At 39.2% G+C, this 13574-nt stretch overlaps 1 protein-coding gene across 1 annotated transcript in view; it reads right to left on the bottom strand.

Moving 5' to 3' along the window:
• TSPAN12 (tetraspanin 12) overlaps nt 1–13574 on the bottom strand; it is a 30977-nt gene that overhangs the window by 11730 nt on the left and 5673 nt on the right. The window contains exon 3 of the mRNA XM_010087910.1: nt 2708–2782. Coding sequence (XP_010086212.1) covers nt 2708–2782 — 75 coding nt within the window. The remainder of the gene's footprint in view (nt 1–2707; nt 2783–13574) is intronic.

Genomic DNA, 13574 nt, shown 5'->3' with positions numbered 1-13574 from the left:
AATTAAGCTCATATTTGCTAGACTTTTTTTATTATCTTATTTGAGCTGAATGCAGTCCAAGGTTACGCATGTAACACAAGGCATCCAACTTCTTTATGAAAACAACAGAAAGCAGGGGGGAAAAAAAAAGTCAAGAAGTAAGAGAAGAAAATTAAAAGCAAATCAAAACAAACTAAATCCCACTGTAGGAAGGTAATTTGAATTCTGGAGCTAAGGAGGGATATCAGAATGTATGTGTCTGACTGCTTCGAGAATGCCAACACGTCAAACTAAGGACATCGATGTATCTAAATAGCTTCCCCTCACCTCATGCACGCACTAGTGCACAATAATACATGATCCCAAGATGCATTTATGTGACTATACACCAACATTTTCCTGTTGTGTGTAGACAAACAAAAACTAAAGATGCTGGTTTGATTGTAGCATAAGTTCTGTAAAGCTCAGTTTGCCATTGAGATCTACTTATTCATTATTATTTTGCTAATGAGTATCAAGGCTTGACCAATACCCAAGTAAGCTGAGAACCCACACTGGCTTTTCAGTCTTGTGGGTGGAATACATTAGTCATGAGGCACACTTCACACTGAGAGCTATCATGAGCTGGAAAGAAAATTGTTTTTACAAGGACTGTTAGAGCAACTTGTCCACACGCCAAGAGCAGCCCACATTGGATCAGCAGAGGTGGTTATGCCTCAGTGACATTTTTGACAACATCACCCACCCACCTACACTCATGCCAACCGATTCTCTGAAACCCACCAGGAGCTCATATGATTTCATGCTACACTGAAACCAACACAGCATCAAGTCACCCCCATCAGTATAAGAAGGAGTTGTCTTTATCAAGTAGAGTAGGAGAAAGCCTGCTCTAGGGAATTGACCTACACAGGTATGAAAGAACCACTGAAAAACAACTGCGCTCTTCCAGACTGCCACATTCCCTATGGGTCTCAGCAGTAAGAAACCTGAGTCTGGCCCACCTCATCACACAAAGAGCAGTAGTTTTAGCACAAAAGAAGAGGAAATCAGATGGAAAGAGAAAACAAAACAAACAGTACTTCAGGGGCTGAGGAATAAAAAAAAAAAACACAAATATAAAAAAATATATATATAAAAGGAGAGAAGAAAAGAGATAAAAAGAGAAAAGCAGTTGCTGAAGAGATTTTTTTTCTGTTCTATTTGCATGCTCATGTTCATACTCTCAAATTCCCGGGAGAAAGAGGAAGAACTGGAGGGGTGTGGAGTATCTGGGTTCACTGTGACCCACCGCAGAAGGTGCAGACATGGAACTCAGTGCTGCTTCTTTTGGCAAAGGGGTGCAGGGACACGTGTGATTTCTTTCGGAGGGAAGTAGCATCACCTATGCCTTAACACACAGCGGGGCTATGCCAGCTTTTATCAAACTGTCCCAGGTTTGGGTTTCAGTAGCACAGCCGGTAACTGAAAGCTTGGTGGTCACACTGAAACACACCGTAACTTCAGCCTCTCTAACTGAATAGTGAAGGCTGGAGAAGGCATGTACCAGCGCAACGAAGGCTGTGTTATTTCAGGCAGCTTCCACTGACAAGATTTCTGTGGAAAGATGGATGGTAGTTATAATTGTCATCCTTGGCAAAGCCCACGCAGAGGGCAGCTGTGCCCATAGGATGAAGCATGCCTCTTGTTCACATTCCCAATTTTAAAATGCATCGACATGAGCTGACATTTAAAATAAAGGGATAGCTTTAATCACTATTATATTAGAACACCCCTCTGGAATCTGTACTGCAAGGGAATAAATGCCGACACAAAGTGCTGCCATGTAACTTCAGACTTCAAATCTGACAAATTCCTCTGGTCCCAAGTACCATGTAAATATCAAGGCAGCTCCCTCCCATCTTGCTGCAACATAATTGCTACTCACTGTTGGGAAGACCAGTATATGGGGCATATCTTGTCAGCTCAGAGAAAATATTTGTCCCTCTATTCATAAAAATGTACCAGACTGAGTACAAGACAAGGATATAGCAGTCAGCAGAATAACACTTCAGTTTAATTTCTGCTCAACACTTACCCATTTTCTTGCATGACGGTTACAAGTCTTCAGTTTGAAAATTCAAGGATGGTACAGCTATAAAAACTAGACAGAGATAAAACCTCTTCACAAGTTTACAGAAGAGTGTTTTATAGCTAAGACATGTTTTTCTTAAAACTGGCATTTACAGCTTGTGGAGGCAGCATGAAGATTTCTGCAGACAGCAAGTTCTCTACTGAAAGAGCACACTGTTTACAGCATAGTACACTCAGCTATAGCTCTTTAAAACATGAAAAACTTTTGGGGCAAAATCCCTTCAAATTCTCACATCTCCTCTCTCAAAATATTTATCTTAAGCCTGAAGTTCACACTTTATCCTCAAAACTTCCACTGACTTATATGAGAACCTGCCTAAGCAAGAACTAACAAAAAATAGAGTCCTTAAATCAGGGGCTGCAGGATTTGGCTCTCAGAGATAGAGGGGGGTGGAGAGAAAGCCAGACAGGACCTTCCAGACAGACAAGTTTCCCAGAAGAATTCTCTGTTTAAAAAAAAAAAAAGGCAGTCACATGAAATTAGACTGCAGGAATAATGAACAAAGATTAACACTACAGCAATTAGAAAACAGCTAGCTAATGGAAATCTTTGTTTTCTTCTGTTGAAAAAATGCAGCCTCCTTTTCTGACTCACCGTTATTTCCTGCTCGTAGGTCCAAACACCACAGGCCAGTTCAACACAGAATATTACAAGCAAGCTTCCAAAGTACTGCAGAAAACAGAATAGTCTTAGTTACTTTCAATAATTCAGGTTAATTTTGAAAAAAAAGACTTAATATTAAAGGACATCTCAAAACATTATTAACATTTCACATGACTGATGACCTGGAATCTGAAATACATTTTTGTAATCAAAATATGAAATACTCATGCAGCAAACTTTCTAAAAGTTTAAGTCATGTGACATTTCTTACTAAGCTAACATGAAGCATATGAACATTACAATGGGAAAATAAATTCATTTCCTTGTTGCCCAAGAGTACAAGGGTATCACGATACATTATGCTAAAACAGATGCAAAGAGGATAATCTTTTTTTCCCTCCTATGGGGAAAAAAAGAAATCTCTTTTTTCACTTCTATCCATTTAAGCAACATATCCAGATCATGCTAACAGGTAAAAGGTAGGAAAAAAAAATAATAAAAAAGAGAAAACTGTCAAGATGAAGCAAACTAAGTTCTTGAAAGCTATGTTCTTATCAAGGTGATTTATATATTTGAGGTCAGGCATAAATATTTATTGAGATGGATTGAAATATCTTTGTCTATTACAAGATCTAACCCTTGAACTATTTAGAAATTAGAAAATACATGTATAAATGAAAAAGCTGTACAGGTCTTGGTAACGACAGTTAAGAAAAACTGGTTGCTGCAATTAAAAAGAGTAGGGCTATCTTCTGTGCAGCATCAACAAACCCATTCAGGATAAAGCTGCATGGAAATTAAGACTGCTTTAACTGGTGTCCTCTTTTAAAGTAACCCATTTATCTTTTACTTAAAGCAGAAGTATAGTTCCATTCATTCTTATCTCCAAACCTTCCTCCATGTCAAACAGACTGAGCTCCCCATGGTTCTCAGTACACAAGATTTAAAGTTACAGTCTTCATGGATTTTAATTTTATTTGGAAATCAAAGAAATGTCATCACAACAGAAAACAGGATAGAATAAATATGTAATTCCATTAGTAGGATACATGCCAAAAGGCTTCTAATTTAGTCATTTCATTCTGAAATCTATTTAGGACAGGTATAAAAGATGCAAAACATGTACTGAGGGTAAATAGTTTGTTTGGGTTTTTTTTTTCTGTTAAGTAGTCAGTAAGCTGTATGATTTAAAATAAAGAAAATAAATCCACAAGTGTTAGGATTTAATGGTCATCTACACAGCATCTTTTTCACTCATCCTGTCTGGAATTGAGTAATTCATACATACCTTGGCAGCTACTGAAGGTATCTTGCCTTAACTTCTACTTGCTGATCAAATCTAACTCCCCAAATCAGATTTGTAGACGCAAACAGACAAATTAAAAATGTGCATGTAAAAATATCAATGTGAACTTTCAAAATAAGCCTGTACTCATATCCACCCCCGCAAAAGTCTGTTCAATAAAAAGATGGTGTTAAAAGAGATCCTATTTTACTGGTCTCCACCACATTACACTGCATCTTCATAGTCATTACAGCTGAACGTTGCGTATCCTTATAAATCAACACTATGAGCACATGCAGAGCTCCTGTATAAGCCTTCAATAACCAATACGTTCATCCTCCAAAGGTCCACAAGATAAAAAAAATTGAGGTACACCTTGTATGAACAATGATGCTTCATCTAAAAAACCAAATTCATGAGCTTCTAGACAATGTATCTACTATCACTGTAATGCCTGCAAGTTATGCAAAGGGTTCTTTAAAAAAACATGGAAATCTGCTTTTCAAAGTATTCACTTTGAAAGGAGGAAAGAATGCCATGTGCTTTAGCTCTTAAATTGTTACAAAAGAATGTTTAAGGACATTATGGCAATGTTGCCATTTTTGAGAAGGTGAACACCTAAATGTTTAGGTGAAAAGTGAATTTGAGTTTTCAGCTATCAAAGAAAATATGTGTGGTTTTATACTCTTAATTGAATAACAAGCCTGGGGCTACCTGCTATCCCCAAATCTTATACAAAACTCACCGACTGTAGTGAAAGTGATACACCTAGGGGCATACATGTAGCATTCTCTGGAAAACTCTTAATTTCCAGCTCCTTGTAACATTTCATTAATTCACAAACCTTAACATTTGAAACCTCCTCATTTTTGTCAGCATATAGTTAAGAAATTTTCTGGTAGCACTTGGAGACAGAAAAGCCAAACCCAGATTTTCTCCAGTTACTAAATACAGCTTGGGACAGAAAACTATTAAACCAGATTCACTCATAACCCATGCCTGAGTCTGCCAGGAATTGAGCACTCCTGACTCTAGCTACATCTGGACACATCAGTGTACTGCAGAATCAAGCCTTCTGTCCTGAGAAAGCACATCATCTGTCCATAAGGCAAAAGACAAAAAAAGACAAAGTGTTTACACACGTGAAAGCCCATTCTAGGAACTGAGCAACTGCAGGCACACGAAACCCACACACAAGAGCTTCAGATTCACTCAGCTACTGAAGGCGAATATTATACCTCTCTCTAAATGTAACGGTTTGCAAAACAAATAATTCTTATACAAGTTTGTGGGAAAAAACCCCTCTAACCATTATTTAAATTTATTACCCCTAATTTCCATCTTCCAAATACAGAAATTATTACTGGCTTCAATGTTTATTCCTTGTCCCCAGTTAAATTCCCACAGGAGCCTGAATGCTAAATGCATCTCCCTGCATTTACACACTTCTGCCTTTTGCCAGAAACAGAGACTTGATTTTGAAGCAAGGCTTAATATGGGCCGAGGTGCTACATTTTGTAAAGGAGACTAACTCACTGAGTAACACCACTGCGCATTACACTCAAAACTGTGCCAGCAGGTCACTGATGTTACCTCCTACCACACACCTCCCTCAGAGTACTCTCAGCCATTGTCAAGATATTTTCTACTGTTTTTTTTCTTTTGTGTTGAGGGTGGGTGTTTTTTGTTTTTTTTTTTTCTGGGAGCCAGTAGGATAAGAAAGGCACAGAAGGCAGCAAACAGTTTTGCAGAGATATCTACAGGTTATCACAAAATTTAAAAAAAAAAAAAATACAGGCAGTAATGCAAAGCCACAATCACTTCAAGAACTCGCAACCTTTTACATGGCAAATCCTATAGACTTTTAACACTTTTCTTTTGTAGGCAATTGGTAATCACTATAATTTTCTCCCTAGTCAAACTACGCAGTCATCAGAAAATTGAAGTGCTGCCTTCATCCTGTTACAAACCTGGCAGAGTCGGTTTCACTAAAGGGTTTCTTCTAGTAAAGTTGTGAAAGTGTGGCTTCCCTGAGAGAAGCTGAATGACTGAAATGCTTGTAGAAAACACTCTTTTGACAGCAGCAAATCAATGTAAAAGTATTTGCCAATTTAAAAAAAAAAAACTAAAAAAAAAAAGAATAATGCAGCAGACGTTTACTGCTCCTCACTAAGTCACAGACGTGCATGTGGCCAAGATCCTAAACTTCAGCATCCCTGCAATGTCAGATGGATGTTGCCAATGAGAAGGAGCTGGTTCTCCTGCAACTTCCTCATTAAGCTTGCTCAGTACTGGCTGCAAGGGAGGAAGGAAAGAAGGAAGGCAGCAGCTCAGTAAAGCAGGAGCTTTCCAACAGGACCATCTCCTCTAACACCTGGAACCTTGCAGAAGCATCTGGATTTTTTCTGCAGCAATGGATGGGTATGTGTGTGTGGCTTCATGCCCAAAGCACAGAGCTGCAGCACTGGTGGCCTGTGGAGGCTTAAACAACTGTATTTTCCCAGCACATCAGTCCTGAGACAGAGGTGAAGTAATTAGGAACTCTGGAGTTCCGGAGAATCCCATTCCCCTTCCCTTCTTGTGCAAGAGAGTAAACAGGAAAGTAGCAGGAACAGAAACAAAGTCATTACTACAAAAAAACACTTTCAACGAGATGTGGAAAAGAGAGGGGGATGAAGGGCCAATGAAAGATATTAAGCATATTCCCCAAGTAGTCACCAGACCCTCTTCTGATGGAACACTCCTCATGTGGCACAGGTGTAAGAGTGGTCACAGCTGACATCCTCATCCTGCCCTGAAACCTCCAATGCAGAAACTACACACATCAACAGCATGGAAACACACTTATGCGTATGAAATCATACTCAGTTACTACAAGACATAACCAGCTGCAGAGAGGTCTTGCTCTTGTGAAAGTCAGACAACTGTGGTCCACTTCTGTAGGGAATTCATATATAAGACAAAAAGGATAGTGGGATAGTGGAACATACAGAATGGAAATCCAATGATGATGAAATTCAACCACAAAAGGCAGGTACCCATCAAGTAAATAGTTAAAGACAGAAGAAAAGAAATCAAAAAAGAGGGACTAGTACTGAAGTAATTAGATTTTGTGCTAATTCAGATTGCTATTTTCAGATAGCTACCTGCATAAGGGCTATCAGAACCTGATAAAGCACCAGAAAGGTACACGGTGTTTTCACCTATACATTAAAAAAAATCAAAAGTAATTAAAACTTTTTTTCAAAAGATCTGTATGGACTGTCTAAATAGGATCAAAACTTTTACTCTGAATAAAATTCCTGCACACAGCAGTGGCACCCCATAAGAGGATACAAGCCCCCTACATGAAGCGTATATGCTCTGGCATATGGACAAAATGTCTTCCTCTCTCACTAAGGCTAACAACTGAAATAGAAAATTAATTTATCCTAATTAAATTCTGACAGGTTTTTTTGCAATTCTACTTGCTTACCAAACCATGTGAATAACCACCACCATAGAACACATCACAGGAACACGTTTCTTTCTTGATTATCTCAACCATTTAGACACAAACACAAATAAAAATAGCAACCACTTCCCTGGACCTACAGAATGCCTCATCAGCATCAGCTACTATAACCTGTAAAATCAGTGGGCTGTCAGCCCAGACACAAGGAGAATCAAAGACCTGAATACATCCCCAGTCATGCTCACTTGATCCCGTTAATACCAAATGTTATATGATCATTTTGTTTGCAGTCTGGAGGTCTGATTTGGAAGCAAGATTCTAGGCAACTCGCAAAAACACGGAGACAGAGTTCTGCAGCAACCCAAATTTCATCAGAACTAGAAAGGCAAAAGAGTGGCTTAATTCATCTTTTTCCTCTCTCAAACCTTTTGGTTTGCATGCAGCATGATGCTCCTGTTACTGGGATTAGGACTTTATTTTATATGTTCTGACAGCTTCCTAGTTAACTACTGCCATCCTAGAAAACCTGAAGAGACTTCACAGTCTACTAAATTCATCCCTAGAGAACAAGTATAACCCATCACACAACATACTCAGAATATTGGTGGCTTCTTAAGCTCCCTTCCAGACAGTGAGAAAGCAAGAGAGCATTCTGTATATGAAAGCAAATGGCAATGGGAGGCAGGGGCTAACAACTGGAGTAAGAAGTTGCAACATGGTGAAGAAAAGTGAGAGCATGGGGGGTGTTGCAGCTTTTGGAGAATCTGGTCTACAAGACTGTAGAAATCCTTCTAGAATTTTTTGAGCAAATGTGCCTTTCTTTGAAGGATCAATGTACTTATTAATGAATTATTGTTCACGTGCTCTGTATTTCATGTAATAACTTTTTTCAAGCTCTACCACTCTCCTCCCAAGCATTTTCTTTTCTCCCAGAAGATATAAAACAACTTTTTTCTTTCCTCAGATTCAAGAAAAACCACAACCCTTATGTCAGAGCCTCCTGTCCAGCCTCCTCAGATTTGCTGTCCAGTGTTCACACCACTTTCTTGGGCAACATGGTCCATATGACGAGAAGGGCAAGGAGAGCTCTGGGTAAGAAGGTCAGAGGCTGAAGGAGATTCCAAGGGTAAGGCAGCTGTAGAATGAAACCTTACGGGAATCTCTAAAAGATCAGAGTATATGGTATGCAAAGCAGATGCCAGAAGATTTTTAAGAGGTTTGTGCATAGGATTTCCCAATGGCTGACAGCCTGAAAGCATCAGCCTTGTTCTTCTGAGATGCAAGCCATCCAGACATCTGTCTGCACCCTGAAAAATGTCAGATGACCACCACCGCTGGATCACCAGTGGGAACCAGACCCTTTCTGTGCAAAACCTCATAAAAAGTCTTTCCTCCCTCAGTAAGTTATAACCTATAGTTCCCCTTACTTTTGTTACAGTTTAAAAACTAACAAGGTTATTTTAATGAGTAATCCAGCTATACTTTTTTAAAATGGCGCAACACTCATTAAATGGAGTCAGACAAGCTGCATGGAAAACTAAAATCTTCTGTTTATCCACTCCAGCAGTGCAAACTTTTCCCTGACCCCCCTTCCTCTCTCCCCAGCTCCCTCAGCCCTGCCCTGAAGGGATTAACAGTTCATTTGTCATTCTGATTTAAAACTTGGTTTACTTGCTTGACAACACAGAAATTTGTGAGAGACAGAGTCACAAGTCAACAAGGAAATGGGCTGAAACCACCAACTTACAACATTAGCTACTGAATGCCATACAGTTCTTCAAAATAAATACATTCCACAGCAAAATGATCAAATATTTTCTATTATTTTAGATTTATCAAACTGTCTTAAAAGTCTGTAACCTTCATAAAGTTCAAGTTTTATATAAATAGTTACCTTTTTTTGCAAAACCTTTATAACTAATTTTCTGAATCAAAAAAAATGGTTTTGATGGCAACAAACATATTAATTTTCTAAGGTATGTGTCCAAGTTCTTTTGATGACCCCTTTGCTTTTTTAAAAACTAAACAAAACTATTTATGACTAGTTAGAACATTGTTCACAGCCTCAATTCTTCTGTGAGATATTAAAGATCTGTTTTAAATTTTTAATGGTTAATCTTTGCTTATATAAGGAAACAGGTATTACTTTGGAAATAAGCAAATGCACACTTCAGGCAATTAGTAGTAGTTATTTGTCCAAGACTCAGTTACCTCAAGTCAATGAACTCCAAGGAATAAGAGTCATTACAAGGTCCTGGTAAGATACTGAACAGGACATAGGTAAAGACAGACGCTAGACCATAATTTCCTCAGGGCTTACAATATTCCTTACCCCCTTCTTCTCTCCTTATTTCAAAACACAGCACCCTTCATCTCTCTAACCCCTCTTCGTTTTCTACCAAGGAAATTAAACACCAAAAAAATGCTTCTTTGGTCAAGAAAATCCTTTTTCCTTGTAAAACAGACCAATTTGGTGCTGATACACACAGTGGCCTCAGTATGCCCCAAAATACTTCAAACATTCACCATTTTGAGTGGAGAAGTGCTCTTAGATATAAAACCCATACCATAGTCCCTGTGCACACAGCAAAGTGTCTCTGTGGTTAATTAGTCAAAAGAGCAAGATTAGGGAAAAAAAAATTAATTACCTCACAGGACATCCACTCTGCACTCAGTTTGGGGCAACAAGAATGCAGCTGAACCACAGCCTTGAGGCATGACCCACCGGTGAGGCTGGGCTGCGTTTCAGACAAGACACGGAGCGGCTCTGTTTACTCATTTACTCCCTTGCTCTCAGGGACTGTCCCATTCCCTGTTCTTTTCAGCAGAGGAAAAAAAGCTGGGCAAACAAGCAATGAGAAAAGAGGAGCTGGGAAGGACAGAGGGAAAAAAAGTACTACAGCAGCCAGACCATGTATCATCTCAGCAGCTCCCCATCTTCTTTTCTCAGTCAAGATGCAGCATCCCTTATTCCCATTCCAGTATCACTGACAGCTCTCTAGCCTCAACAATCCCAGTTCCTTGAACCTACTGTCATATCAGTTGCTGTCTTTTCAATACCTTCCTGGTACCCACTTCCATCATCCCATTTCATCAACCTTTCTGTTACTACCTACCCTCCCCGGTTTCCCAGGGAGTAACCCTGCAGAGTCCTTTTCAGCTCTGGAGTCATTTCAGTCTTTTCTACTGCCCTGAGCATCCATGACTTCCAAGAACTCGGAGGGAGGAAGCAATATTAACAGCCTAACAAGTGGGAATGGGGGAAAACTGGAAAAAGGAAGATAAAAGGAACAAGGCTTGCTCCAAAAGCTTTGCATCACGAGGCCAGACATGGTGACACCTAGTAAAACTACTACTCAGGACATACATCCCCAGGAACAAAGTAGTCACTCCCATCAGGTAAGCCTAGAAGTACAGCACGCAGTAAAGAGTATGTCACAGAAGTCCAGGAAGCATGTTTCATGCTGAAAACATACTGAAACCACTAAATGGCTACTGTCAATAGATATTTACCTTCTAATTCAGCACCATAGCTTTTTCCAAAAGGATCAGCAAGTGGCTCTTCACTATTGCAGAAGTACGCAAAAAAAAAAAAAAAAAAAAATTGACAGCATCATAGCTGTACTGTCCAGCCTTGCTGTTGTAAGTCAAAGGCATTTCCCTGAATAGCCTTCAAGGGGCTGGACAGCTCTTGCTACTTTGAGCCACCAGATAACTGTGCCAAATAGTACCGTGCTGCCTCTGCCCTGGTACAACATGGCTGTGCATTCAAGGCAGCTGCTAAGTGAGGGAAGCAGATCATCACTGTGAGCACAGCAAACATTTGGATTTAAGCCAAGCATTCATAAGAAGACCTGGACACTCCCACCAGCTCAATTCCTGTCATGCTCCTCCACCCCAACACTCTTCCCTTCACGCTGCTCAGATACGCAGCTGCTCATTTGCTGCTCGTTCAGCGGGCAGCACCCTTCATCTCTAAATGTGTCTCAATAACCCATAACGCTAGGCAACTTGTATATCTCTCATCTGTAAGCTCCTAGTTAAGAAAATTAGGCACTGTTTCAAAACACAGCCTTTGAAAAAGTCTTTTAAAGTACCTACACAGCGCTGTACATTTACATTGGAGAAGGTCAACAAAACGCTTAGACATGCAGACAGAGAGGTTGGCACTGGACCCCAGGACTAATGTAGTCCACTCCACCGCACCAGGAACCGTGCAGAGTGGACCTGCTCCTGCAAAGCCCAGCTTTGCTCTGTGGTGACACTGTAGCATCACCAACACCAATCTCAAAATCTAACAATTTGTTTGAACCTTAAAAACCCTGGACAGGAAAGAAGCTTACTCTCTATCCCATTTCAAGACAAAAAAGATGTCTAATAATGATTAGTACAGGCATGCCCTCAAGCAGTTCACCTTTGAATTGAAAGTTAGAAATATGGAAAGAAAAAAAAATAGCTCTGTATTTATTTTCTTGAGAAAGTTGCTCATATCTGAAACTTCTAGGGTATAATAAAAACTGGTGAACTTTAAATGTATTTTCTCTTACAAGTGGAATGTCAAACAAGCAGCACTTCAAAATGAAAGCTAAATGTCCAGGCCCTTACTTACCCACTATCTGAATTACAGCTTTGGCACAGTACTGGCTTTTCATGAAACCTGCCCTACAGTATTATAAACCCACTTAAACCTGTCTTTCAGCAAGGCAGGCCAACCTGTCTTGTGAATCTCTGTTTTCCTCCTGCTCACACCACATTCATAAATGAGCTGACGATACATAAGACACAAAATATGAAAATTCAGTCTCTGTCCTGTCTAGTTCTAAACTGCACAGGTTTACACCAAGTATATTTGTCAGTTAATTCTTCCCTTTCAGTGCTTGGTAGTAAATAATGAAGAAATACTTCTGGTTAGTAAATAACAATTCCAGTGTCAAATGTTAGTACAAAGTATTGCAGCAGCTGTGACTGTGGAAAGAGTCCACATGGGTCAGAACAAATATTCTCTATTATTACAGAACAAATAACCTATATTATGTATTACTGCAGAAATACATGCTGCCACCAAAAAAAAACCCAAAAAAAGACAAAATAATTATCACTAAACTCTCATACTAATTCATGCCAACTGTAACCACAAACACTGCAGAATAGTTGATGCTGTGGTATGGTAGAGCAGCTAACATTTCACACAGAGTAAGAGACACTTCTAGGAAGACATTAGCAGTTATTGATGTCTTGCAACATAGCAGACGTCTAAATTTAATCGTCCCTATTATATCTGCACTCACATGGACTGAAATGGGTGTATGCATAAAGAAGAATCTGCCTTAAGTGGTGATACAGTCAGTGGTTCTCTGTCATTCTTCAGATGGACTTTACAGAAACCCCTTTCATCAACACTGCATTTAGCTGGCTGAGAACTACTGACATGAAACAGCCACATTCACGTCACACTTGTCACGTCTCCGGCTTACCTTTTCAACCAAAACACAGTATCATCTCTTTTTATCTTTATGAAATATTTGCCTGCTTTTAAAGAAAAGATCAGTTTAGTTTAATGATTGTGTTGTGTTTCAATTCAATTAACATACAATTTAGTCTGCCAAGTTTCAATTTATAACCAGGTTCTGCCATAAGTGAATTAACAAGCTCTTTGACCACACACCAACAGGGTTTAACAATGTTTAGTTCAGAAGAATATTTATTTCTCTGCCAACTCTACGATAAGAATCAGTAAAAGGATTTGCCCTACTGATCATCAAATATTTCAAACAGTTTTTCCCTTTCTGAAAGCATATGCAGACAAATTTGAATCCTGTGCTGTTTGAATGCTGTAATTACAGAAAACTCATAGTTATAAATGCCAGAATTTGCAATGAAAACTCCAGCTAGGAAAATATTTTCCAGTGGGATTTTCATGAAGCTCTTCTTGTCAAGCAACAGAGCTTACTCTTGTTGTCTTACTAAAACAAGAACTTAAAAAAAAAAAAAAACAAACAACCAAACCCAAACCCAAACATAAATATATTCTTAAAGAATAGTAGCCTTAAGGGTGTGCAAATATTTTTTTTAAGTTAGGTTATCTGCACAACAGACTTCAAAAACAATAGAGAGCCTCG

This window comes from Pterocles gutturalis, unplaced genomic scaffold (genome assembly GCF_000699245.1).
Source record: "Pterocles gutturalis isolate BGI_N339 unplaced genomic scaffold, ASM69924v1 scaffold37166, whole genome shotgun sequence".
Taxonomy (NCBI): domain Eukaryota; kingdom Metazoa; phylum Chordata; class Aves; order Pterocliformes; family Pteroclidae; genus Pterocles; species Pterocles gutturalis.
Note: the sequence above shows the minus strand (reverse complement) of the source record. Positions and strands in the feature narration are given on the sequence as shown.